Source organism: Macaca thibetana, chromosome 4, assembly GCF_024542745.1.
Source record: "Macaca thibetana thibetana isolate TM-01 chromosome 4, ASM2454274v1, whole genome shotgun sequence".
Classification (NCBI taxonomy): domain Eukaryota; kingdom Metazoa; phylum Chordata; class Mammalia; order Primates; family Cercopithecidae; genus Macaca; species Macaca thibetana.
The window spans coordinates 72,857,525-72,883,445 of record NC_065581.1 but is presented as its reverse complement, the minus strand read 5'-3'; the positions used below and the strand labels follow the sequence as shown (position 1 = coordinate 72,883,445).

The following is a 25,921-nucleotide window of genomic DNA, read 5'->3' as shown; positions in this document are numbered from 1 at the left end:
ATAGAGCTGTTGAGGGGAAAAAAAAAAAAAAAACAGAAAGACAGGGGAAAAAAGGAAATGTAAAAGTTCTTCAAATTCTTACAGTGTAAATACAGGAAATATGTGAAGAAGGTGCTATGTTCAGATCAGCAAAAATTCAAGTGTGACTACATATTTTGCAAGATTATAGGGAAATAGAGTCATACACTGCTAGTGGGAATGGCTAATGTTAACACTTATAGATAGGGAATTTGGCAGTATCTAGCAAAATCACATGTGAATTTCACCTCTGAAATAGCAACTTCAATTCTAGGAATCTATCCCACAAATATACTACACAGATATGAAAAAAATATATATGCACAAGGTTTTAGTAAAGTCTTATATGTAATAGCAAAAGACTGGGGGAAAAATCTCTATTCATCAGTAGGGACAAATTAAATATCTACAGTATATCCATCCAATGGAGTACTATATAATAAAAAGGATGACAAAGATCTGTAAATACTTTGCTGTAGAGTGATCTCTATAACATACTGTTAAGTAAGAAAATCAAGGTGTCAGCAAACAGTATGGATAGTTTTTCCAAGAAAAGTAGTATATGCTTACATATATATTAAAAAAAAAGCTAAGCCACCTAATTTTTAAAACAAGTCACTTATAGGGAAAACAGAATAAAGGGAATCAAGATAAAATTAGATTTCTCTGAAAATTACTTCTTTTGAGATGTGATGCTGAAACCATACAAAAAATTTATACAATAAAAATTAAAATGAAAATAAAATGCAATTCCTCACTACAAAAAACAAAATTAAAAACAACAACAACAACAAACCTAACTCTCTATTCAGTTGGTAGAATACCAAACAGAAACAAACAATTCCAAATTACTTAAAAATATACTAATTTAAATACACATTCCTAGTGGGACACAAATACCTGTTATATGTGTCATCAAAAACTAGGAAACAAAATAATTTGAAAATCATTTTATTGGTAATTATGTTGGTATTACTGTTGTGAAACTATTTTACATATCTAATAAGACAAAGCATATAAAAGTGGGTTTTTTTGTTTTATTTTTTGTTTGGAGACTGAGTCCCGCTCTGTCACCCAGGCTGGAGCGCAGTGGCGCAATCTCAGCTCACTGCAACCTCCGCCTCCTGAGCTCAAGCAATTCTCCTTCCTCAGCCTCCCAAGTAGCTGGGACTACAGGTGCCCACTACCACACCTGGCTAATTTTTTCTATTTTTAGTAGAGACGAGGTTTCAACATGTTGGCCAGGCTAGTCTCGAACTACTGACCTCAAGTGATCTGCCTGCTTTGGTCTCCCAAAGTGTTGGGATTACTTGCATGAGCCACCGTGCCCAGCCCCAAATAAGTTATTAAATTAACATCATTAAGAACAAAGACAGTAGACCCAAAAGCCTTTAAAAGAAAAAATGATACATTTGATGACATAAAGAAATATATTTTCCCCATGGCAATAGCCATCATAAGCAAAGACAAAAGACTAGTGAAAAACCTGAGTTAAAATTTTAGTAATGGCCAGGTGCGGTGGCTCAGGTCTGTAATCCCAACACTTTCGGAGGCAGAGACAGGACAATCACTTGAGGCCAGGAGTTCATGACCAGTCTAGCCAACATGGTGAAACCCGTTCTCTACTAAAAATACAAAAATTAGCCAGGCATGGTGGCGTATGCCTGTAATCCCAGCTACCCGTGTGGCTGAGGCATGAGAATTGTCTGAACCCAGGAGACAGAGGTTGCAGTAAGCTGAGACTGCACCACTGCACTCTATCTTGGGCAACAGAGCCAGACTCTGTCTCAAAAAAAAAAAAAACAGTACACACACACGTATATATATTAACAACTAGTATCACAGCAAAGGGCCAATTTCTCCAAAATACCTTATTTCATCAAACCCATAAAACTATTACATAATATACCACTATCGTATGTACTGTGCAAAAATTTTTATTTTTTAGAGATGGAGTCTCACTATGTTGCCCAGGTAGTCTCAAACTCCTGACCTAAAGCAATTCTCCCACCTCAATTTCCCAAAGTGCTAGGATTATAGGCGTGCGCCACTACGCCTGGCCAAAAACAGTTTTTAAAAATAATTAAAGCGTGTCACACTATCTTATAAGATGCATCCAGATTTCAAAGATGTCAAAATGTGGAAAAAAAAAAAATGTGTCTTAGACTAAATATAAAAAGAATTCCTATGAATAATATTCTAAAGACCAGATAGAGAAACAGGCAAAGGATATTAACTGACAATTATTTTAGAAAAGAATTAGACTATACATATGAAATGATATTCAACCTCACAAAAAATAAAATGGAAATTAAAACTACACTGAGATACCAGTTTTCACTGGCAAAGATCAAAGGTTGATGACATTATGACAGATGTGTGGGGAAACAGATAACGTTCAGATATTGATGGAACAAGTGTAAATCTGGTACGCCAAAATTAGAAATGGACCTGTCCTGATAAAGCAGTGCAACTTTTAGGAATTCATTCTACAGATACGCTTGTATGTCTGCAAAATAACCCATATAGAAGGCTAATTTACACATTATTTTAGAAAAGAATTAAAAAGTTGACAACACTAAATATTCATCAATAGGTGCAATTGGTTAACGGTATATAACACAATGGAATACTATGCACTCACTGAAAAGAATGAGGTGTTTTTATGAACTCTTACAGATGGTCTCCAAGATATATTAAGTTAAAGGAAGATCATGCACAGTATCTTACCAATTGTGTAATATGGGAGGTAGAAATATTTCTCTTCTTTATAATGCATAAAACATTCCCAAAGTGATAAATAACAAATTGGGAACACCATTTGCCTCTGGGATGGAGAAAGTGGGTAACTGGGGTTTATAAATTAAAAATATTAGGTCTTCTTTTGAGGTAACAATTTTTTTTGTATATAACGTAAAAAAAAATATTTCAAGCAACACTTGCCTTTTTTCCTTTTGAGGTTTCAGAATCCTCATCTTCATCCACACTGAGCAGATTTGTCCCACTACACAGAAAATAAGGGGAAAAAAACCTTAAGTAGCAATTATAATCCTTATATTACATTCTGAGGTTTTATCCTCTATGTTCACCTAATTCAGGGAATCAGCAAACTTTTTCTGTAAAGGGCCAGACCACAGGCTTTGCAGGTCATAGGGTCTCTGTAGTAGCTACTCATATGTTGTATGAAAATAGCCATAAACAATACATGTAGCTATGTTCCCACAAAAATTACTAATTAGATAGCACGCAAGATTAGCCCATGGATCATAGTTTGCTGAACCCTACAATAGATGAACACATAATTCTGTTTATTTAGCTATGGATTTTGTTTATTCTCACTTATTTTTCCTTTCTGTCTTAGATTGAAAATTAAGGATAGAAAGACAAGAGAAACAAAATAATGGAGAAGAAATGAACTGAAAGGAAAGAAAGTCTTAGCTAATGAAAAGGAAGTAATTCCAGTGTTATTACCATGGTAAAATAGTATACTTCCACCACTCTTGGAAATATCAACTCTTCACTGAGAAATCACTGGCCTGAAATTCTAAAAGATTAAATTATCATGTTATCATGTTAATAGATAACATGAACCTGTTAATAGATACATGTTCAAAAAGCTGATATCCCTGAGACTCATGATGAACCAAAAAGTACAATTCATAAATGAAATGTACAGAACAGGTAGCACCTTAAAGACAGCTTTTAAAAAATGTGTAACTATAGTAAATCTGCCACCAAAGAAAATCAAATACAACCTTTTCAAAGACAACTCAGCTAAGGTATTTATTGTAAAGTCCTAGATATTTACACAAAAATGTAAAATATTTTATTACAACATTTATATACATCCCAAATTTTTTTAATGATAAAAGTTATCTCATAAACATTTTACAAACATGTTTAAGAGGTGTTATATTTTCTATGCAGCTTAATTTCAGATTTAACTCTTAATTTTTCAAAACTATATGCATACTGAATATAACAATAATTGTTTAATATTTTAAAGTAATCAGAAAAAGTATAAAAGAAATGAAAGAAAGAAAACCATAAAATACTGATTTTAAATGAGAGACTTACCAGTTCAAAGTTCTCCTTCAAATAAAACTTCAAATCAACATCTCATCGGTGAAGGCACATAAAGTGGTAATGATGAACGGAGCTGTTGCCCAGACAGAAGTGAAGCACCTACAATATTTAGCCAATATATTCTGAATGACTTCTTGTATAAAAATTTCTCTAACATATTTATAGTTTTGGTAGAACTTCATGTGTATATTTGTGTATCTCTGAATTTGTTGTTTATTTTGGCCAGCAGAAAACAAGATCAATAAATCAAAAACCTAAAAACAATGTTTTCTTGTTTGTTTTTGTTTTTTTGAGACGGAGTCTTACTCTGTCGCCCAGGCTGGAGTGCAATGGCATGATCTGGGTTCACTGCAAACTCTACCTCCCGGGTTCAAGTGATTCTCCCGCCTCAGCCTCCTGAGTAGCTGGGATTACAGGTGTGCGCCACCACACCCAGCTAATTTTTTGTATTTTTAGTAGAGATGAGGTCTCACCATGTTGGCCAGGCTGATCTTGAACTCCTGACCTCAAATGATGCACCTGCCTTGGCCTTCCAAAGTGTTAGGATTACAGGCATGAGCCACTGCGCCCGGCCAAAAAACTGAATGTTGAATTTTAAAAACAAATCTCACAACATACAAAAAGTTCTATTAAAACTATCATTTAAAATTTTTACACAACAGTCATTCCAAGTAGATTAACAAAGTGTAATGAACACTTTGCTTAACTTCTGTCTGGGTAAACACCTGTGTTTATCATTTATAATGGTTCTGCTTTCTCTGGTGAGAATCTGACCTAAGATGGATGTGGTAGGGGTGTGGTCACAACTGGGGAAGAAAGATACTACAGTATTTAAACTTTCATACAAAATGCAAGGGTCTTAATCTGGGTTCACTTACTCATGATAAATGGTGGCTTTTCAAACTGCTGCCTGAACAGAATGCCTTTTTAAAAAACAAAAAACAATTTCCTTATTTTGAAGCCTTCCATTGTACAGTCAATTTTTAATTATAAGGTTACATGTATTACAAGCATATATTTATACATTTCAAAAGATGGAGAAAATAACAGTAAAATAATTTATCAATAAAGAACTGCTTTTTCTTTCCTTAAAGCGACTGTGAAAGAGTTAAATGTTTTCTTAAGAATACCATATTCCTAAAAATATTTCTATGGAATAGAAATTGTTTTTCTAATGAGAAGTTTTATTCTTATAAAACATCTGAGGGAAAAAAAAATCCTTACTCTTTATCTGTATCTCCTTCACTTTCTTCTTCATGATCAAAGCTCCAATTATTTTTAAAACCTCCATCTCTCTTAGACTCTGATCTAGCCAAAGCTGAAATAAAAACAAACTGCAATAAGTATTCATTAATAGAGCTATTCAATATAAAACAAATGTGAGCATTTCCCAAGCTCTTTGATTATTCTAGATTTTGTTTTAATTGGCTTGTCTTTGTCTATTTTTTGTAAACATCTGATTTCCTCCAAAGAGAAAAAGGCATTAAAATCTGTTTTTACTAATTCATAGTCATCCATACATGTGTTTGCTACACAAAGAAGCTCAGATTAGAAAGCTATAATAAAAATGGAGGGCACATGAATATGTATTAATATATAAAATCAGCCCTAAATCTCATCTTTGATCACTGATTCTAGAAATATGTACCTATAAATAGTTTGCTTGCATTCTTCACGAGAACTGTATGCAGACTGCTAGACTCTCCCTTAAACTCACTGATACCTGCCTTTTAACAGAAGAAGAACAAAACAAGGTTTCCTGCTTTGGCAATGTAGTTAAAACTTGACAACTTGAAAAACTCTAGATCAGAACACTAAATGTGCTCATTATGAATTTTAAAAAATTTTATAAGTGCATGGCTGAAACCTCTTGAAGCGATTAACAACTAGAAAGTGGGAACCCGGAGGGCTAAATGAAATTCCAAAGATGGCATTTCTTTCTCGGTACTGTATGACTAAAAACCCGATGTCCTAGAACCCAGGCTTTATTAGGTTAACCTCAAGGCCCCAGCAAAATGAGAAGTCAGACTGAAAACCAGACAAGCTGAAGGGCAACACTCTGGGTAAACTAGGGACAAACAAAACAAAACAAAAAACTCACTGAAGACGAACTGGGGATAATTCTGATGTCTTACGCTTGGTTCTGGCTTTTTGACTTGAACTAAAGACAAATAAAGTATATTCACCCCATGGTCAGTGCTACGGTCTGAATGTTCCCAAATTTATATGGTGAAATCCTAACCCCAAGATATGGATGGTATTAAGAGGTGGGGCCTGTGGGAGCTGAGTAGATCACGAGAGCACAGCTCTCATGAATGGGATTGGTGCCCTTATCAAAGAGGCCAAAGGGAGACTGTCTGCCCCTTCCATTCCTTGACGAGACAGCCAGAAGGTACCATTTGTGAAAAAGTGGGACCTTACCAGACACTGAATCTGGACATCTTGATCTAACTTCCCAGCTTCCAGAATTCTGAGAAATGTGAGGTTTAAAAGCTTCTCAGTCTATGAACTTCAATAAAGCAGCCCGAATAAACCAAGACAGTTAGGAAATCCCTAACCATAAGAGACCACAATTAACTAGGGTATGTAGTCAGAATTTTCACAACGTACAAGACCATGAAAAACCCATAATTAAAATACCCTCCCATGAAAAGATGCTCAGCATCACTAACCATTAGAAAATGCAAATCAAACCCATAATGAGATACTACTTCTCACCCATTAGGACAGCTTTTTTTCCTTTTTTTTTTTTTTTTTTTTTTTTTCAGGTAAGGTAGCCCAAGCTGGAGTGCAGTGGCGCCATCATAGCTCACTGCAGCCTTGACCTCTTGAGCCCAAGTGATCTTCCTGCCTCAGCCTATGGAGTAGCTGGGATCACAGACACATGCCACCATGCTCAGGCAATTTTTACTTTTTTTGTAGTGGTGAGGTCTTGCCATTTTGCCCAGGTTGGTCTCGAACTCCTGGCCTCAATCCATCCTCCCTGCCTCAGCCACTCAAAGTGCTGGGAATACAGGTGTGAGCCACCCTGCCTGGTTGCTATTATTTACTTTTAAAAATGGAAAGTAACAAGTACTGGCTAGGATGTGGGAGAAATTGGAACTCTTGTGCATTGCTAGTGGGAATGAAAAACAGTTCAGGCACTGTAGAAAAGAATTTGGCAGTTCCTCAAAAAGTTAAACACAGAATTACCATATGAGCTAGCAATTTCACTTCTAGGTAGACATCTAAAATAACAAAAGCATGTATTCAAACAGACACTTGTATGCCAATGTTCACAGTAGCATTATTCACAGTAAGCTAAATGGCGGAAACAACACAAATTTCTATCAACAGATTAATAATAAAATATAGTATGTGTGTACATATGTACACACACACACACACAGACACAATGGAATGTTATTCACCCTTAAGGGGATACAAACTGGATACAGGATACAAGATGGAAGAACCCTAAAAACAGTTACTAAGTGAAATAAGCCAGATGCAAAAGGACAAATATTGTATGATTCCACATATATGAGGTACCCAGAATAGGCAAATTCATAGAGACAGAAAGTAGAATGAAGGTTACCAGAGGCTAAAGGAAGTAGAGAAATGGAGAATTACTGTTTAATAGGTACACAGTTCTTGTTTATAATGATTTAAAAGATCCAAAAATAAATATTGGTGGTGGCTGCACAACATTATAAATGTACTTAATACCAAGGAACTGTATAAATGTACACTTAAAAATTGTTAAACAGTAACTTTTATGTTATGTATATTATACCACAATAAAAAACTGCTTTTAAAAGGGGGTGGGGGGGGGAACAGCCTGAAAGTGACTAACACAAGCAAACACAAATCTTCTCTAAAAAATATAAAACTTCAATGCAAGCCCGAAAAAAGGTTTCAGAAATATCACGAAGAGGAGGAAATAAGTCTTAATGAGCAAACTACCAGTATACATTAAACTTCTTAACATGTATACTGGGATTGAAAACATAATAGGCCGGGTGCGGTGGCTCACGCCTGTAATCCCAGCACTTTGGGAGGCCGAGGCAGGCAGATCACGAGGTCAGAAGATCGAAACCATCCTGGCTAACATGGTGAAACCCCGTCTCTACTAAAAAAAAATACAAAACATTAGCTGGGCGTGGTGGCGGGCGCCTGTAGTCCCAGCTACTTGGGAAGCTGAGGCAGAAGAATGGCGTGAACCCGGGAGGCGGAGCTTGCAGTGAGCAGAGACCATGCGTCACTGCACTCCAGCCTGGGTGACAGAGCGAGACTCTGTCCCCCCCCCTGAAAAAAAAGAAAACATAATAAATAGTAGATAATAGAAACAAGGTTTCTCCCTGTCAGATAAAGAAGTTACAAATAAACAAGAGAGGAAAGATAGAATGAACCCTGTGGTACTAGGTTACAGTCGGACATACCAGCATGAACTCACATTTATTTAATATATATACAGATGGACAGGTATGTTGTAACATGGGTTAGTATAAAGAGTTAGGGCTGCTTTCTTAGAGGGTCTAGGAGCAGAGACACCCCAGTAGCAACAAACACACTTACAACTAGATCTTGGTTTATATATACCATTCTCTCTAATAAAAGGAGCCAGGGCTCCTAGAAGAAATGACTGATTCTAGGCCAGAGGCAGAAAAAAATGCCAACATGAACCTGGTGTAACTTACAGGGTCAGAATGCAAGACAGTCATTTTTTTTTAAAGATGGGGGAGTATCAAAAGGTTATGGAAGCCAACTTGAAAGAATTCCCAATGGCCAAAGTTGGAACAATTTTAGCAAAAATAAGTAACATTGGCATTGGGTTATAACTCCTAAATAAAATAAACATTCCAAAATCCATACTGATAAAAACAGATGATTGAATAGATAAATAAATGGAAAGAAGGGACACATGTTCCTTATAGAAGAATTCCAAATAATATAAGCATATACTCCCTTCTCCAAAGGTAAAAATGAATTTTCCTTGAGTACGGGCTCACCTTGGTAACTTACTTCAAAAACACAGACATAAAAGGGGGGGAAACAAACTGACAATGGAGACTACCTCAGCCAAGTGATCATACTTAACATTCATAGTGATATGTCTTATTCATGGCATGTACGCTTTAATACGGTATGATGAAAATAGCACTTCAGCACTGTGATCTTTTCCCTGAAACTCATAATCCCAGTTTAATCATAAGAAAACATCAGACAAACCCAACCTGAGGGACATTGTATAAAATACCTGTATACAGTACTTTGTACAACTGCCAAGGTTATGAAAAACAAGGAAAGATTAAGAAACTGTGAAAGAACACAGTATACTAAGGAGACAAGACAAATCAAATCTGAAGTCTTGGATTGGACTCTCAAATACGAAAAAGGCGTTAATGGAATTACTGGTGAAATACAAAATAAAGTTTGTAGTTCAGGTAATAGTAATAATACTATCATACAAATGTTAAATTTCATAGTTATGATAAACATACACTGGCTATATTTGGTGGCAACATTAGTGGAGGCTGAGTAAAAGTTACATAGAAATTCTCTAAACTGGCCAGGCGCAGTGGCTCACGTCTGTAATCCCAGCACTTTGGGAGGTGGAGGTGCAGGCGAGGCGGGCGGATCACCTGAGGTCGGGAGTTTAGACCAGCCTGACCAACATGGAGAAATCCCATCTCTATTAAAAATACAAAATTAGCCGGGCGTGGCGGTGCATGCCTGTAACCCCCGCTACTCAGGAGACTGAGGCAAGAGAATCGCTTGACCCCAGGAGATGGAGGTTGTAGTGAGCCAAGATCACACCATTGCATTCCAGCCTGGGCAACAAGAGTGAAGGTCCATCTCAAAAAAAAAAAAAAAAAAAAAAAAAAGGAAAGAAATTATCTAAACCATCTTTGAAACTTCTATTAAATGTATTCCAAAATAAAAGGTTTTAAAACACCAAAGGCTGGGTGCAGTGGCTCATGCCTGTACTCTCGCATTTTGCGAGGCTGAAGCGGGCAGATCATTTTAGCCCAGGAATTTGAGACCAGCCTGGGCAACATGACAAAATCCTGTCTCTACAAAAAAATACAAAAAAACTAGCCTGGCATAGCGGTGCTTGCCTGTAGTACCAGCTACTGAGGAGACTGGGATAGGAGGATTGGACGGAAGATCAATTGAGCCTGGGAGGTTGAGGCCGCAGTGAGCCACGATCACACCACTGCAATCCAGCCTGGGTGACACAGCGGGACAGTCTCAAAAATACATAAATAAAAATTTAAAAACACAACGTAAAATGAACCTATGTTTCAAAAGTCAAAAGAGATGTTATAATATTTACGCACTAAAGGAACTAGGGTTCTTTACACAGAGTTTTTTTTGTTTTTTTGTTTTTTTGAGACGGAGTTTGACTCTTGTTGCCCAGGCTGGAGTGCATTGGTGCAATCTCAGCTCACTGCAACCTCTGCCTCCTGGGTTCAAGCAATTCTCCTGCCTCAGCCTCCTGAGTAGCTGGGATTACAGGCGCACGCTACCACGCCCGGCTAATTTTGTCTTTTTAGTACAGACGGGGTTTCACCACGTTGGTCAGGCTGGCCTTGAACTCCTGACCTTGTGATTCACCCGCCTTGGCCTCCCAAAGCATTGGGATTACAGGTGTGTGCCACTGCGCCTGGTTGTTTACACACAATTCTAGCAAACTCAAACATACCCTAATTGATATTAGATTAGAACCTCTGTAGAAGTAATGATTTCAAGGAAGGAAAATTACTGAGGAATCTCACATAAAGACAGATATAAACTTTAAATAAAACATTAGCAAATCAAACTCAGTGATATATAACACATTACAATTAGGTAGGGTTTATTCTAAAAAGCAAAAGTAAATGTTTGAAAATCATGAATGTAATTTACAATATCCACTCACAACAAACAAAAACTCTTAGCAGGCAGGGCATGGTGGCTCACGCCTGTGATCCCAGCACTTTGGGAGGCTGAGGTGGGTGGATCACTTGAGGTCAGGAGTTTGAGACTAGCCTGGCCAATGTTGCAAAACCCCGTCTCTACTAAAAATACAAAAATTAGCCAGGTGGCGCCTGTAATCCCAGCTACTCAGGAGGCTGAGGCAGGAGAATCGCTTGAACCCAGAAGGCAGAGGTTGACTGAGCTGAGATTGCGCCACTGCACTTCAGCCTGGGCGACACAGCAAGACTCTGTCTCAAAAAAAATGAAACAAAACAAAAAAATCCTCTTGGCAGGATAGGCGAGATAATCCCAGCACTTTGGGAGGCCAAGGTGCGTGAATCACTTGAGATCAGGAGTTCAAGACCAGCTTGGCCAACATGGTGAAACCCTGTTTCTACTAAAAATACAAAAATGAAATGGGTGTGGTGGTGCATGCTTGTAATCCCAGCTAATTGGGAGGCTGAGGCAGAAGAATTGCTTGAACCCGGGAGGTGGAAGTTGCATTGAGCTGAGATCAGGCCACCACTGACTTCTAGCCTGGGTAACAAAGTGTGTGAGACTCTGTCTCAAAACAACAACAACAACAACAAAAAACTTGCAAATCAGGAATAGGAAGGCACTTCCGTAATCTGAAATAGGAATAACTCCCCAAACCTTCAGCCAACATCTAACTCTTCCCCAGCAATAAACTATCAACAAGTCTATTGAAGTACATAGTGAAGGCCAAATTTGGCTGGGTCATAGTTTTGTTTTCTTTTCTATTGTTGGTGCAGTAAAGGGAGAAAAATCACTAGGGAACCATTATATTAATAACTGGGGGATTCAGGCATGAATCATCAATGGATGCTGAACCGGTGGGTGAAATCTGGTAAGAAACAAGTTATTTACAAGGTTTCAAAATATCTCCCCACACAATATTTATTAATTTCAAAGAGAAAGATAGTGGCTGGGTGCAGTGGCTTGCACCTGTAATCCCAGCACTTTGGGAGCCAAGGCAGGCGGATCCAAGATCAGGAGTCCGAGACCAGCCTGGCCAATATGGTTATACCCCATCTCTACTAAAAATACGAAAAATTAGCCTGGCGTGGTGGCGCACACCTGTAATCCCAGCTACTCGGGAGGCTGAGACAGGAGAATGGCTTGAACCCGGGAGGCAGAGGTTGCAGTGAGCCAAGATTGCACCATTGCACTCCAGCCTGGGCGACAGAGCCAGACTCCATCTCGAAAAAAAAAAAAAAAGATAGTAACTTTCAGCAGAAAAATCTGGCGAACACCACCTTAACTAAGTGATCAATTGATCAATTTTCCCAACAACAAGACAAATTGACATCATGGTCCTCTCGATATGACACACTGAGAAAAACAAAAAATCATTTTTATGGCATTCCTTATATTTTTAAAAAATGCATAACCTGACTTGAATCATAAGGAAACATCAGATAAACACAAATTGGGATTAAACTACAAAATAACCATCCTGTTTTCTTAAACAATGTCAAGGTCAAGAAAGACAAAGTCTGAAAAGCTATTTCCATATTAAAGAAGACAAAAGGGACATGACAAATCAATGCAAAAATCATTCTGTATCAGATCCTGAACCCAGAATTTTTTCTCTTTTGCTATTAAGGAACATTTTTAGGTCAACTAATGAAAGTGGAAAAATGTTTGTAGATTATAGTAGTGTATCAATGTTAATTTTCTGAGTTTTATAACTACACTGTAGTAATTTAAGAGAATGTATATTTCCTAAACAAAAGCACGGGTAAGTTACACAATAAAGTAATTAGGGTTAAATGAGCAGCATGTCTGAAATTTACTTTCAAAGGGTTTAAAAAAAAAAAAAAAACTCTAGTGTTTTCATTTTCATTATCATTTAGTGTTCCACAGTATAAATATAATCGCTTATGTATATATCCTCCATTTGTGGAAATTTAGTTTACATTCTCCTTTTTACTGTTACGTACGTTGCTACTATGAACATTTTAGTATGTCTCATATTGCTATTAAGAACTTTTTTTTTAAGTTTGTTTCCTTGTGCATGTGTGTTTCTCCAGGGCAGAGGTCACCAGTCTTTTCTGTAAAGGGCCAGATAGTAAATATCTTACACTGTGTAGTACACACAGTCTCTGTCAGTTACTCAACCTTGCCATTTCAATGACAAGGCCGGGATAATGCAAGCAGGTATTGCTATGTTGCAATAAAACTTTATTTAAGGGCAGTGATATTTGAATTTCATGTAATTTTCATGTGTCATAAAACATTCTTCTTTTGACTTTTTCCCTCCAGTCATTAAAAATATAAAAGCCATTCTGAGCTCATGAGCCTCTTAAAAACAGAACGCTGGCCAAATTTGGCTGGGTCATAGTTTTCTTTTCCTTTTTTTTTTTTTAAGATAGAATCTCGCTCTGTCACCCAGACTGGAGTGCAGGGCACAATCTTGGCTCACTGCAACCTCTACATCCTGGGTTCAAGTGACTCTCGTGCCTCGGTCTCCCAAGTAGCTGGGATTACAGGCATGTGCCATGATGCCCAGCTGATCTTTGTATTTTTAGTAGTGAGGGGGTTCTCACCATGTTGCCCAGGCTGGTTTTGAACTCCTGGCCTCAAGTGATCTGCCCACTTTGGCCTCCCAAAGTGCTAGGATTACAGACGTGAGCCACCAAGCCCGGCCTGGGGCATAGTTTTCTGATACCTGACCTAGGATATCCCTTAGCAATGGAATGAAATTGCTACATCCTCAGGGATGTGCAATTTCAAGTTCAATAGGTATTGCCAAATTGATCTCCAAAGTGGTTTCAGTAGCCGTTTTTAAGTTTTCCCGTTTCTATGCATCATCTCCCACTGTAGTGATGTTTTAATTTCTGATAGTCTCATAGGGTTATCAGACAGCTTACACCTATAATCCTAGCGTTTTGGGTGGCTAAGGCAAGAGGATTGCTTGAGGCCAGAAGTCGAGACCAGCTTGAGCAGCATAGTAACATTCTGTCTCTACAAAAATAAAAAAATCAGCTGGCTGTGGTGGCACATGCCTGTAGTCCCAGCTACTCAGGTGGCTGAGGCAGGAGGATCCCTTGAGCCCAGGAGTTTGAGACTGCAGTGAGCCATAAGTGCACCACAATTATGAATATGAGAAAAACCCGTAAGAAAAATGTAACTGAGAAATATAAATGCAGCAAAAGAAAATACAGAGAGAATTAAATGTGAAAGTTAGGAAAGCAATTTTATGTGGTTTTGTAGGCTACAGCCCAAGTCGTTCTCAAGAACTATCAAGATTTTTCAAAGCCTTGAGTCACCATGTTACAAGTCTGAGTATCCTGCTGCAGAGGCCATCTAAAGAGGTCTTTAGACTGCAGACATAGAACTTCCCAACCAAATCACACAAACCACCACCAAATCATCCCTGCAGATGCTACATGAAGAAGAAAAATCACCTAGTTAAGCCTTTCTCAAGTCCCTGATCTTCAAAACCTGTATCTTTTGGTACAGAAGACAAACCAATAGATCACTACTATCTTCAAGATAAAGTCTTAAAATATTATATTTCTGGATGTCATATTAAATTAGACCCCTCTGTGAGCTACCAAAACTAAAATATTCTTTCCCTTAGGACCCCAGCTTCACTAGGCTATCTATTTCTATGTACCTTTCAGCAGGATGCTAGCATAGTCAGTTCAGTTCATTAGTGAGGCAGCAGTTTAGTGCTACAGGTGTTGCCAGAAACTCCTTAGCTTTCTATGGAATGAAAAAGTCTAGCAATGATACCTATTCCAAAGTGGTGCAGTTGGTGCTACCTTTACACAGAATACACAATCTCTTAAAAATACACGTATCTCAGGCTGAAGCACACAAACTTAGAAGCCAGAAACTAAACTGAGAAATGACTGCATGAGATAAGTAGTTCCAAATGTTCCTTATGCTCTAAGTGAGAGGATCATCAAAGTGTCAGGGAATTCAGGATTCTGTAAGACAGACCAATGACATTTGAGGAACACTCTAACTCTCAAAGTGCAAACACATAATTCAAGAAGATGGACAGTTTCATAAAAAGCTTACATTAACAGAGACTCAAGAAACAAGTGAAGTCTGTAAATGGTGAAAGCAAAGGAGACTGAGGAGCTGATATCCAAACTTGTGAAGGAGAAGCAGATAAACAGCCTCAGATTTATTTGCTATTATGATTTACTAAATCATTCTTTGATATCTCCTGTGGTTAAAAAATGAAAACCAACCTGGGCTGAAAGCAGAAGATCAAATGCCAAAATGTTTGGAATCCCACTTCATTCAAATAGTGACCACTGGGGTTATGAAGAAAAAGAAGTTATTGGTTTCCACAGAAGTAGAGTCAGCAGGGGTCATGGTAGTTAAGAAGTAGTACCTTTATCTTGTCTCCAGAATTTAGTGCTAGATTCATAAGTAGGAGGTTATGAGGGTACAAAGTTTGTAGATTTTTGAATATACGAAACAACAAGGTTACTAAACAGTTTAAATTCTCCAAGCCTAGGAGAATTTCTAGTTCCTCATTGTCCACTCTTTATCAAAAATGAAAAGTGAATTTACCATCTTTTGGATGCCAGCACTTTGTTATTTTTTTCTCCCATTCTGTTTCAAAGACTGTAATGCAGTGAATTTGGGAGGGGGAAAAAACACATCTTCAAAAAGTATAAAATGTGTTTGAAATAGCAAGTCCTCTCTCACCCCACCCCCAAACAAAACAAACAAAAACAACCTCCAAAGGCAAGATCAGAACATGGCTGTTGTCATACTACTCCAGGCTAGTTTCAGATGGCTTCAAATTAGCTGTTGTTAAACTAGGACAAGGCAGAGTGTCCAAACATCCCAGTGTGCCTGGTACTATCCCAATTTTAGCACTGAAAGCCCCATATACTCTGAAGATGATAGGTCCTAAGTTTTCCCAATGGATGCAGAAGATTCTGGGAAGCACAAAACCCAAAGGTAGACAAAAAAATTAGGGGCCAAAAGCAACCCTATTTTTAGTGTCAAACGGATATGGCACAGATTATCTATCACTTTAATTTTAGCCATTGTTTTATTACCTGATGATGGCAACCATCATTTGCAGTTCACAATAATGGATTATCCATTGTTGCATCATTCTAAGTAATATGACTTAGGTATGCAATTTAAGTGTTCTGTAACTGTGAGCATTAACAGTCTGTGACTTAGTGGATTAACTGGCACTTTGTATCAAGATACTGTTTTACTTTTAATATCGTGAATAGTATGACCATTTCTAAGAGCTTAAGTAATGAAAATGATAGTATGACCCAGGCATCACTAAGTGAAAGAAAAAACAAAGGAAAGAAAAATTTCTAACATTCTTCCTCTTTTGTGCATACTTATGCTTGCCTAGTTTCAGAAATTCCTGAATCCATTCCCAATCAACTAAAAATTAAACTAAGGCCAGGTGCAGTGGCTCACACTTCTAATCCCAGCACTTTGGGAGGCTGAAGTGGATGGATCACTTGAGGTCAGGAGTTTGAGACCAGCCTGGACAACATGGAGAAACCCCAGTTCTACAAAAAATAGAAAAATTAGTCAGGCATGGTTGTACGTGCCTGTAATCCCAGCTACCAGGGAGGCTGAGGAAGGAGAATTGCTTGAATCTGGAAGGAAGGCGGAGGTTGCAGTGAGCTGAGATGGTGCCACCACACTACAGCCTGGGCAACGGAGCCAAGACTCCGTCTCAAAAAACAAAACAAAACAAAACACTAAACTAATGACTGTTTCTGTTGCTATTTATATCTTTGAAATAAATTACTAATTAAGTTGCCAATTTTATTTTGTCTTTCTTTAGCTTCCCAAGCTGTCCAAAAGTTGGATTTTCGGTTTCTTAAGAATTGTCATTTAAAATACTATATGACTGCTGAAAAATACTATGACTGTTGAAAGAATGGGGAAAAAATACCAGGTAGGTATGGGAGACAAAAGATGGCTGTATAGATTAAGATAGCTGCAAATAATTTGCCATTCTTCCCACTGAAGGGTGGAATCTACTCCCTCTCTCCTTCAATCAGGGCCAGCTCTGTGTTCTTTTGGCCAATACAATATGGAAGAAGTAACACTAAATTTCCGAAGCTGGGCCGCAAGAGATTTGTGGCTTTCCGTTTTTGCCTTCTTAAAAGTGCTGCTTCATCAATAAATAATACTTCTCCATAATAACTTATTATTTTTCCTTCTCTTGTTCGGTTGCCCCTTCCTTTAGGGGGAGGTACAGGAAAAAGAGGTAAGAGTAAGAACAGGGAAGCAAACTGATGAGGAAGGGGGGAGAAAGAGACAGGAAGGAAATGCTGAAGAAAGCTGAAGCTATTAAGTCGGTCCCAGGCTACAGTCTGACTTCCCCAATAACTTAAGCTGTGCCACACAACCCTTCTATACCTCAAGTTCCTCAAATATTCAACATACTTTTCTAATAGCAACAGGAATACTCAACTTATGAAAGTCTAGCCATACAAAGTATGTAATTTCATTCTCTTTCCTCTCTCATTACAACACTGGTCAAAATCGTTTACTATCTAGAAAAAGGTAGTCAGTGAAAGAAAAACAATGCAAACTAAAATTCAAATAGAAGACAAGCAAGGAAAGGAAGCTGTTTTTCTTTTCTCTATCTGCTAATAAAATAAACAATATAAAGTTACACGGAGTGCTTATTATATGCCTGGAATTGCTTTAAGTAATATATATTACCTCAATCCTTATGGCAATCTTAAGGTAACTACAATTATTTTTTTTTAACGACAATTATTATCTTTGTTTTACAGCTGAGAAAACACAGAGAGGTTAAGTAATCTATCCAAGATCACATAGCTAACAAGTAGTAGAGCCAGATGTTGAACCTCAGCATTCTGACTTTTGAATTCATATTCTCAATGCATTTCTACTGAAAATCACTTTCTTTTCTCCTTCCTCTCTTTCTCCCCCCTTTCTTCTCTTTCCTCTTCTTTCTTCCTCCCTCCCTCTCTTTTTTTCTTTCTTTCTTCTCAGCTCTGTAACCCAGGCTGAAGTGCAGTGTCATGAACTGCAGGCCTCAACCTCCTGGGGTCGAGCAACAAGCAATATTCCCACCTCGGCCTCCTAAATTGCTGGGACTTTGGGTGCATGCTGTGACATCCGGCTAATTTTTGTATTTTTTGTAGAGGTGGGGCCTCGCTATGTTGCCTAGGCTGGTCTTGAACTCCTGGGCTCAAGCAATCCTCCTGTCTTGGCCTCCCAAAGTGTTATCTCAGGATAACAGGTATGACCCACTGCACTTTGTCTGAAAATCACTTTCATTCCAAGTGAGGTTCTACTTTACTATTTCAAGTACATGAACTCACATGATAAACAATTTATCACTTTAACTGGCATGAAATCAGGAAATAAACATACTTAAGTAAGGAGTAAATAAGGAATGACACCATGATGTAGTTTCCAAAAGTAATGCAATCAAAAGAAAAAGAGGTGTATTCCCCTAAGTAGGCAGAAACTAAAAACCCTGTTCATATGCCATAGAATGCCAATCGTTTAGGAGAAACTGTGCTCTAGTTCAACAGACAGTGTGAGGTATTTAGGTCTCCAGTAAAACTGGCAAACCGATTGGGTTGTGCACTGAGTTTATGTATAACATAAAAGACTGGCTAAAGGGAAATGGAAAACACTTTTCATTTGGAGACAGAAACATTTTTGTTGGTATCTGTAGAGAACAACATTGCATGCAACAGTTTAGCATCACTCTTTTCAACCTAGTAGAGAAGGTCCATAAAGGAAGACAGGCTGAAAGGAAAAGGAAAACAAACTAAGGTAGTAATATATGTATATTAGAAAGGAAAGGCAGAAAAAAGTTACTTCAGGAAAAACAGGAGAAAATATAGGAGAAGGAATTCACTTGGTCAAAAAAAAAAAAAAAGGAAAAGAAAACCAGATAAGAAAAAGTGCAATACAAAAATGAAGAAATGAGAGAGTAAGTAGACTTGTTAGAGCCCCCAGAGTGAAAAAAAGAGGAGGCAGAATATCAAAAGAAAGTTTATAAGACAAGCTAGCTACCATCAATCACCTTTGTCCTATGTTCCAATCATCTCCTAACTGGGTAATCTTTTACCCCCTCTCTGAAGCATTCTCCATGTAGCAGCTAATGACTCTTTTGGGGGGGGCAGCAGGGTCTCGCTCTGTTTCCCAGGTGGGAATGCAGGGGTACGATCATGGCTCACTGCAGCCTCGCCCTCCTGGGTTCAAGAATCCTCCCACACCATTTTTTAATTTTTTTGTACAGACATGGGCTCACTATGTTGCTCAGACTGGTCTCAAACTCCTGGGCTCAAGCAATCCTCTCACCTCGGCCTCCCAAAATGCTGGGATTACAGGCATGAGCCACCATGCCCGGCTGTTGACCTTGTTTGAAACAAATGATGTCACCTCTAGTATCATCTTGCATCACTCTCCTGACACCATATTGTCCTCCCTTAAGTTCCCCAAACATGCCATGCTCCGCTATTTTATTCCCTCTGCCTAGAAAGCACTGCCTCCCCACCTTCTGTTCTCTAATATCCACTTCAAACCACCCTGATTAGATCCTATTCTCATGATTTCAGGTTAAGTGTCCCTTATCCAAAATGCTTGAAACTAGAAGAAATGTTTCAGATTTCAGAGTTTATTTTTCCTGGATTTTGGAATATTTGCAAATTATATTATCCCAACCGAGCATCCCAAATCCAAAAATCTGAATTGATTCAATGAGCATTTCTTAGGAGGGTCATGTTGGCATTCAAAAAGTTTCAAATTCTGGAGCATTTCGGATTTCTAAATTTGGGATGTTCAACTTGTATAAACAACCTACCATTGCTGTACTTGTCAGTTGTAATTTTACATTTAAGAGTATTATTATTTTATTATTTTTTACTTTCCACACTAGACTGAACACTCTATGAAAAAAACACGGTTTCTTCTCTCTCACTGTTATGCCTCTCTGTGCAGCGCCATTGCCTACAACACAGCAGGTGTTCAATAAATATCTGTTGACTGAATAAATGAATACAGGGGAGCAACCTGCCAAAACTGTCCATCATAAGTGGAAAAGGGGTATGAGCAACAGTTAGTGAAGAGAAGTGAAAGAAACAAGTCAAAGAGGGGAGAGGAGAGTAAAAAAATTTAACACGTGACTTAACAAAATCCATACAATTTTAGTGTGTTTTTGCATGAATAAAATAAAGAATGCAGCCAGTACGTCTCCTTTTCCCTGGAGAAGCTATAAAAAGAAATGGAATTAGAATCTCAGTAGTTATAAAGATGTAAAACATACTTTAGAGCAAAAATGTCAAACAGGCATCTCAAATTTAATATGACCAGTGTTGTTAATTTCCTTCTCATTCTTCTATCAGTCTACTCCATCTCAGTAAACGGCAGCAACACCAATACCTCAAGCTAAACAAAACCTTTTGATTCCTCTTATTCTGATACTCAGTGTACAATTCATCAAGTCCTGAAGCTCTACATCCAAAGATATCCTGAACCTATCAACTTCTTTCCCAATCTCCATTGACATCATGCTAATTGAAGACCTGACCACTTCTATCTTGACTACTACAATATTATGCTAATTTATTGCCTTGCTTTTAATCTTGTCCCGTTTTAATTCATTCCACAGAGAGCAGCCAAAGTGATTTTTTAAAAAAGATAAACCATATCATTACACCCCCTTGCCCCAAACTCTTCAACGGCTTCCAGCTACTGAGAAAGATATAAAAATTATTCATGATCCTGCATTAAAGATCTCCTGCCTCTCATATCACTCTCTCCTTTGCTTTCTACATTTCAGCCTTTTTGCTTATCAAATGGTACCATATATTACCTCTGAATCTTTACACATATCCCCTCTGCCATATTCTAAAGTGTCTCTTAGTTAAGGTGTTTACTTAAGTGTAACCTCCTCAGGGATGCCTTTCCTGACTTCAATGCTATGTAAAATGGCTTCCCCATCACTGCTGTTTATGTCTTCCAGTGTTCATCACACTGTTTATCATCTGGTTTATTTCATTAACAACAAACATGTTTCAGGTGCAAAGATAAAGTTATTACTTTTTCACAGTTTATTACAGAGATATGCTTTCACAGAACCTAAGATAGAAGACTAAATAAAGGTAGAGTCCTTGACTCTCGTATGCACTGTTGTATTCACCGTGGTACACTGCCTGGTACAGTAGGATGCTGTAAATGTGATGAGTGAATGAAAACCTAGTTTAGTTTTCCAAGGAGTCGACTGGAAAGTAAATAAAGCGTAATATGTAGATGTCTTAATATTAAATCCTAGGAGCCTGTGTATGGGGAAATATTTTGAACATCTATAATCCTGATAATGTAGAATATATGGCAAATTATGGTGGAATATTTTATTTTTATTATTATTATTATTTGAGACGTAGTTTCACTCGTTGCCCAGGCTGGAGTGCCAATGGTGCGATCTTGGCTCACTGCAACCTCCAGCTCTCGGGTTCAGGCGATTCTCCTGCCTCAGCCTTCTGAGCAGCTGGGATTACAGGCGCGCCACACCACCTCAGGCTAATTTCTGTTTTTTTTTTAGCAGAGACGGGGTTTCACCATGTCAGCAAGGCTGGTGTCAAACTCCTGACCTCAGGTGATCCGTCCACCTCGGCCTCCCAAAGTGTTGGGATTAGAGGCGTGAGCCACCACGCCTCGCTGAAATATTTTATTATTATTAAAAGTGTAAGACACCAAAAGAATCATGGGAAATTAAGCAGAAAACATAAGTAGTATTAAATACAATTCGTTTATTTGGAAAGATTCAATATAGTATATGAAAATGTGTTATGAGGAACTAAAATTGCTCCTTTCCCTTACGCTTTTTTTTTTTGGAGACAGAATCTCGCTCTGTTGCCCTGGCTGGAGTGCAGTGGCGCGATCACTGAAACCTCTGCCTCCCGTTTTCAAACGATTCTCCTGCCTCAGCCTCCACAGTAGCTGGGACTACAGGCGCACGCCAACCACGCACGGCTAATTTTCGTTATTTTCAGTAGAGAGGGGTTTCGCATGTTGGCCAGGCTGGTCACCAATTCCTGGCCTCAAGTGATCCGCCTGCCTCGGCCTCCCAAAGCGCTGTGTGTGATTAAAGGTGTGCGCCACCGCGCTCAAAACCCTTATGCTTATGCTCTAAAGAAGTTACCATTTGCTTGCTTTATGAAAATGCTTAAGACATGGTGAAACTCGAATGTATCACACCTGTACACTCAAAGACCTTTAGATGAGAATAAACTAAAAGCAGTAGTTTGAAACTCACATTAACTCTACATCTGTGGCTTTATTTGTACTTTTTTAAATCCTCCCTATGTTCATCCAATTAGAATTTTAACTCAATCAGGCCTACAGAAGCTGGAAATCTAGGATAGCAGAAAAGTATAATCATCTGCATACTGAAGATAATAAGCACGAGTAAGCCATCTTTTGTCTCCGATTTCAAAACAAAAACAACACACATAGCACTACCTGTAACACAAGCTGCACCCTCAGCCTCTTGACAGGTACCCATTCTGCAAACTGGAATGGAGGTAATAGGAAATGAACCCAGAAAAACTCAGAAGCTTTTCTTACTCTTACTAGGAAATCTCCTGTAAAGTTCTCATCACTTTCAGATAAAGCCTGGCTTGTACGGTAAGATTTTTTTTTCACTTCACTATACTCAAGAAAAAAGAATTAAGAAAAATTACCTCTATTATTCACTAGTCTTTCACTAGACTAATACTGAGTACCTATGGTGTTCCAGGTACTGTTCGAGGTGCTGTTAACAAAGCAGTACCAAGGCATTCCCATTCCTCAACACCCTCCTATAGAACCTATTTAGGGGTTTTCTTAATTTTAAGTTAAATCGTACTTTCTTGATTCAGTAATGTTTCCGAAACATACTAAAAAAAGTTATTTTTTGAAGTAAAGCTTATGACATATTGCAATGAAAATCATCTTTGCAAAATTATCCAAAGAGTAGTTAATTCTTTTTAACAAAACGAGTCTGTGAGCAGCAGAGACTCATTTTGATAAACATATTTATAAACTCAATCACTAAACACTGAACCCATAGTCAAATTAAGTAATATAGACACTTCTTGGTCTACAATTACAATAACATTTAGCTCTATTTTGGGGGTCCTTATATATTCATAGGCCAAAAAATCAATATTGCTCCCCATTACCACCTTCCCCAACAAAAACGTACAGCTTTTCTTGAGACTGGCTTAGTCTACTTACAGCAAACGTTTAACTTTCCCTCACGAGTAACTAAAACACTCAAATTGTGTCAATGAGCTTTAGTTACGGCCCCAAAATTGATACTGTAAACCTTACTCTTTTTCCAGATAATTTTATAGAATGTTTTTATAAAAACACATTCCGAAAGAATATCAGACAAGGCCAGGCCTAATCGGAAGGCTGGCTGCAAAAGCAAGCCTGAAACTCTGAGAAACAGACCAGAGGGTATAAAACACACCTCAATGAAACTGTCTGTCCCCTCCCTACTTAGATTGGTCCCCAATTGCACCCAACCTTAGCAATTTGAAACTTTTCATGAACACCAAACAAGATGTGAATGCTGGCTGCTCTCATCCTTAGGCCACCACCCCAAAATTTTTTTAAATGTCAAAGACTTCAGCGCGCACTCTCAAAGGACGCCCACCAACTCTGGCTCGCGGCTCAATCCACCCGCGCCCCCTGGGCCGAACCGGCTCGCAGCCGAGCCCCTCGCCTGGACGGACTCGAACCAAGCGCGCTCGCAGCACACTCCCTCTCCGTCATCGCTCATCCCTCGTACTTCACCGCCCCCCAAACCCACCCAGCGCAGATAACTGAATACCCGGGGTTCTGGGGGCCACGTTTTCCAGTATACCCTCTTTTCTCTCCGTCAAGAGCAGAAATAGACGTACCTTCCAGAAAAGTAATCTCCCCGGCGCTGCTGCCGCTCTTGCCGGCCGCCATCTTCCTCCTCCCACGCCGCCTCCTTCTTAATCCATGGCCCACACCGCCGCCGTGCTCGCCGGGATGAGGGGCCGCGCCGGAGGAGGGTAGACGCCGCAGGGTTGCGGGCCTCGGGCTCAGCCGTCAGGCGGGCGGCGCTCCCACGTTCAGATGGGCCTACACAAAAGCAGGCCAGGCGCGCCCGGGCCTGTCCGCGGGCTGGCGGGCAGCGAGGCCCGCGGCCCGAGCTTCTCAGGCCCCTCGGGGGGAACGCGAGCGGCGACGACGACGACGGCGCTTCCCGGGCCCGGTTCCTCTCGGCCCACGACTCCCCATCCACCGCCCACCTAGGCTGCCTGAGAAACTTCCCCCGGCCGTGGGTTCCCAAGAAAGGAGGATGAAAGCGAGCACACAAACACGCCTCCCTTCGTCCCAGGCCGTAAAATGGCCGCACCGCCGCGCCGGAGCGGCGAGGTCTCCGCGACCGTCAGGCGCTTCCAGGCCCCCAACTCGTTCTGCAGCCGCCGCCGCTACGGCCGTCCGCTCACCCCGCCCAGGCGTGAATGCATCAGCGGAGGCCTTTGCGACTGTCCATGTGGACAGGGGTGGGTCTCCTCTGCCACCGCCTCGCGTCGGTCGCCACAGCAGCTCCAGCCGCCGCCGCTGCCGCTCCTCCCCCACGGGCGCTGGAGCTGCAGCCTGGCTCCCGCCCGGCTCCCGCCCCCGCCCCGACGCCGCCGCCCCCAGCGCTGCTCCCCCTCAGCAGCCCGGACTCGGCTCGCCCGCAGAGCTGGCTGCCGCGCCGCACCGAGCCCTGACTTGTGGGCGCCCGCCGCCCGGGCTTTCGGCAGGGTCGGCCTTTCACGGCGCAGGTTCGGCCTAGACACGTTACATCCAAAATCCCCACAGCTCGGGGCCCCGTGGCAGACCTGGCGTGTGCGCTTCTGCGCCAGGCCGGTGATGGGTTTGTTCCTCTGACACCACAGATGCCTAAGAAATGTGAAAATGTCATTTCTTGAGGAGGCCTTAGAATTTAAACTACAGCCACCTGAAGAGAAAAGGTAGTGAGGTACTGGAATCACATGTTTGGTAAATGATTCGTGGTCTACATTTATTTTTCAAGAAGTTTTCAAAATAACTTAGGGAAGATCGTACCAGTCAGCTTTAAATGGCAGTGTTTTTTTTGTTTGTTTGTTTGCTTTTTAAAGAAGTCCCTTGTCATTTACGTGCCTGAGACTTAAAAAAACCATACCCTACCTTACAAGTGAGGCTTTTTTTTTTTTAACTTCTTTTCCTTTAAAAATTTTTTCATATTAAAAAACTACATTCTCATTCAAGGAAATATGGAAAGCACAGAAAACGATTATACTGTTTCACGACTGAAACTCAACTCCTTTACGTTTGTACTCCTCTGATAGCATTTTTCTTGTCTTTCAGTATCGTTCTTTAAAAAACAAAAATGAGGAAAAATCTATGCTAAATGTCAATGAAAAGTCAACAGCAATTAAAATGATGCAGAAAACCGGTATGATTAAGTGCAGTCTTTGGGGAATGGACTGTTCTAATTCAGTTGTCCTATTAACGAAGGCCTATGCAGAAAGGCTTATTGTTTTAAACGTCCTTTAAAATCTTTTTCCTAATGCGAACCAATAATCTTTCCTGATTGGCAAGAGTAGTGTAATGAATATAATTTATTTTTGTTGCCTGAGGTTATTGCATGATCCTGTTGTGATGTTCTATGACATCGTCTGTGCCAATGACAGTATAATACTGAGATGTGTAGGTAATAGGCAAATGTGGGTAACTGGCCATTTGTACAGACTTCAACATGTAGTTTTTAAAAAAATCTTTCAGGCTGGGCGCGGTGGCTCAGGCTTGTAATCGCAGCACTTCGGAAGGCCCAGGCGGGTGAATCACCTGAGGTCCG

General features: G+C 39.6%; 3 protein-coding genes across 10 annotated transcripts in view; 2 read left to right on the top strand and 1 right to left on the bottom strand.

The window, feature by feature from the left end:
- The window catches only part of SENP6 (SUMO specific peptidase 6), a 110,190-nt gene extending 85,929 nt beyond the window's left edge, over positions 1 to 24,261 (bottom strand). For 3 of the 5 annotated variants that reach the window (XM_050786490.1, XM_050786491.1, XM_050786492.1), the window contains exons 1-3: positions 23,964 to 24,088; positions 5,329 to 5,422; positions 2,962 to 3,022 (exon numbers count right to left, since the gene is read on the bottom strand). In XM_050786490.1, coding sequence (XP_050642447.1) covers positions 2,962 to 3,022; positions 5,329 to 5,422; positions 23,964 to 24,015 — 207 coding nt within the window. In that variant the 5' untranslated portion in view covers positions 24,016 to 24,088. Of the gene's footprint in view, positions 1 to 2,961; positions 3,023 to 5,328; positions 5,423 to 23,963 lie in introns of all 5 variants that reach the window. The other 2 variants (XM_050786493.1, XM_050786494.1) reach the window with 1 other exon arrangement.
- The window catches only part of COL12A1 (collagen type XII alpha 1 chain), a 1,021,934-nt gene that overhangs the window by 469,368 nt on the left and 526,645 nt on the right, over positions 1 to 25,921 (top strand). The gene's annotated exons all lie outside the window — the stretch shown is intronic.
- LOC126952142 (cytochrome c oxidase subunit 7A2, mitochondrial) overlaps positions 1 to 25,921 on the top strand; it is a 1,153,643-nt gene that overhangs the window by 761,631 nt on the left and 366,091 nt on the right. The window lies entirely within an intron of this gene.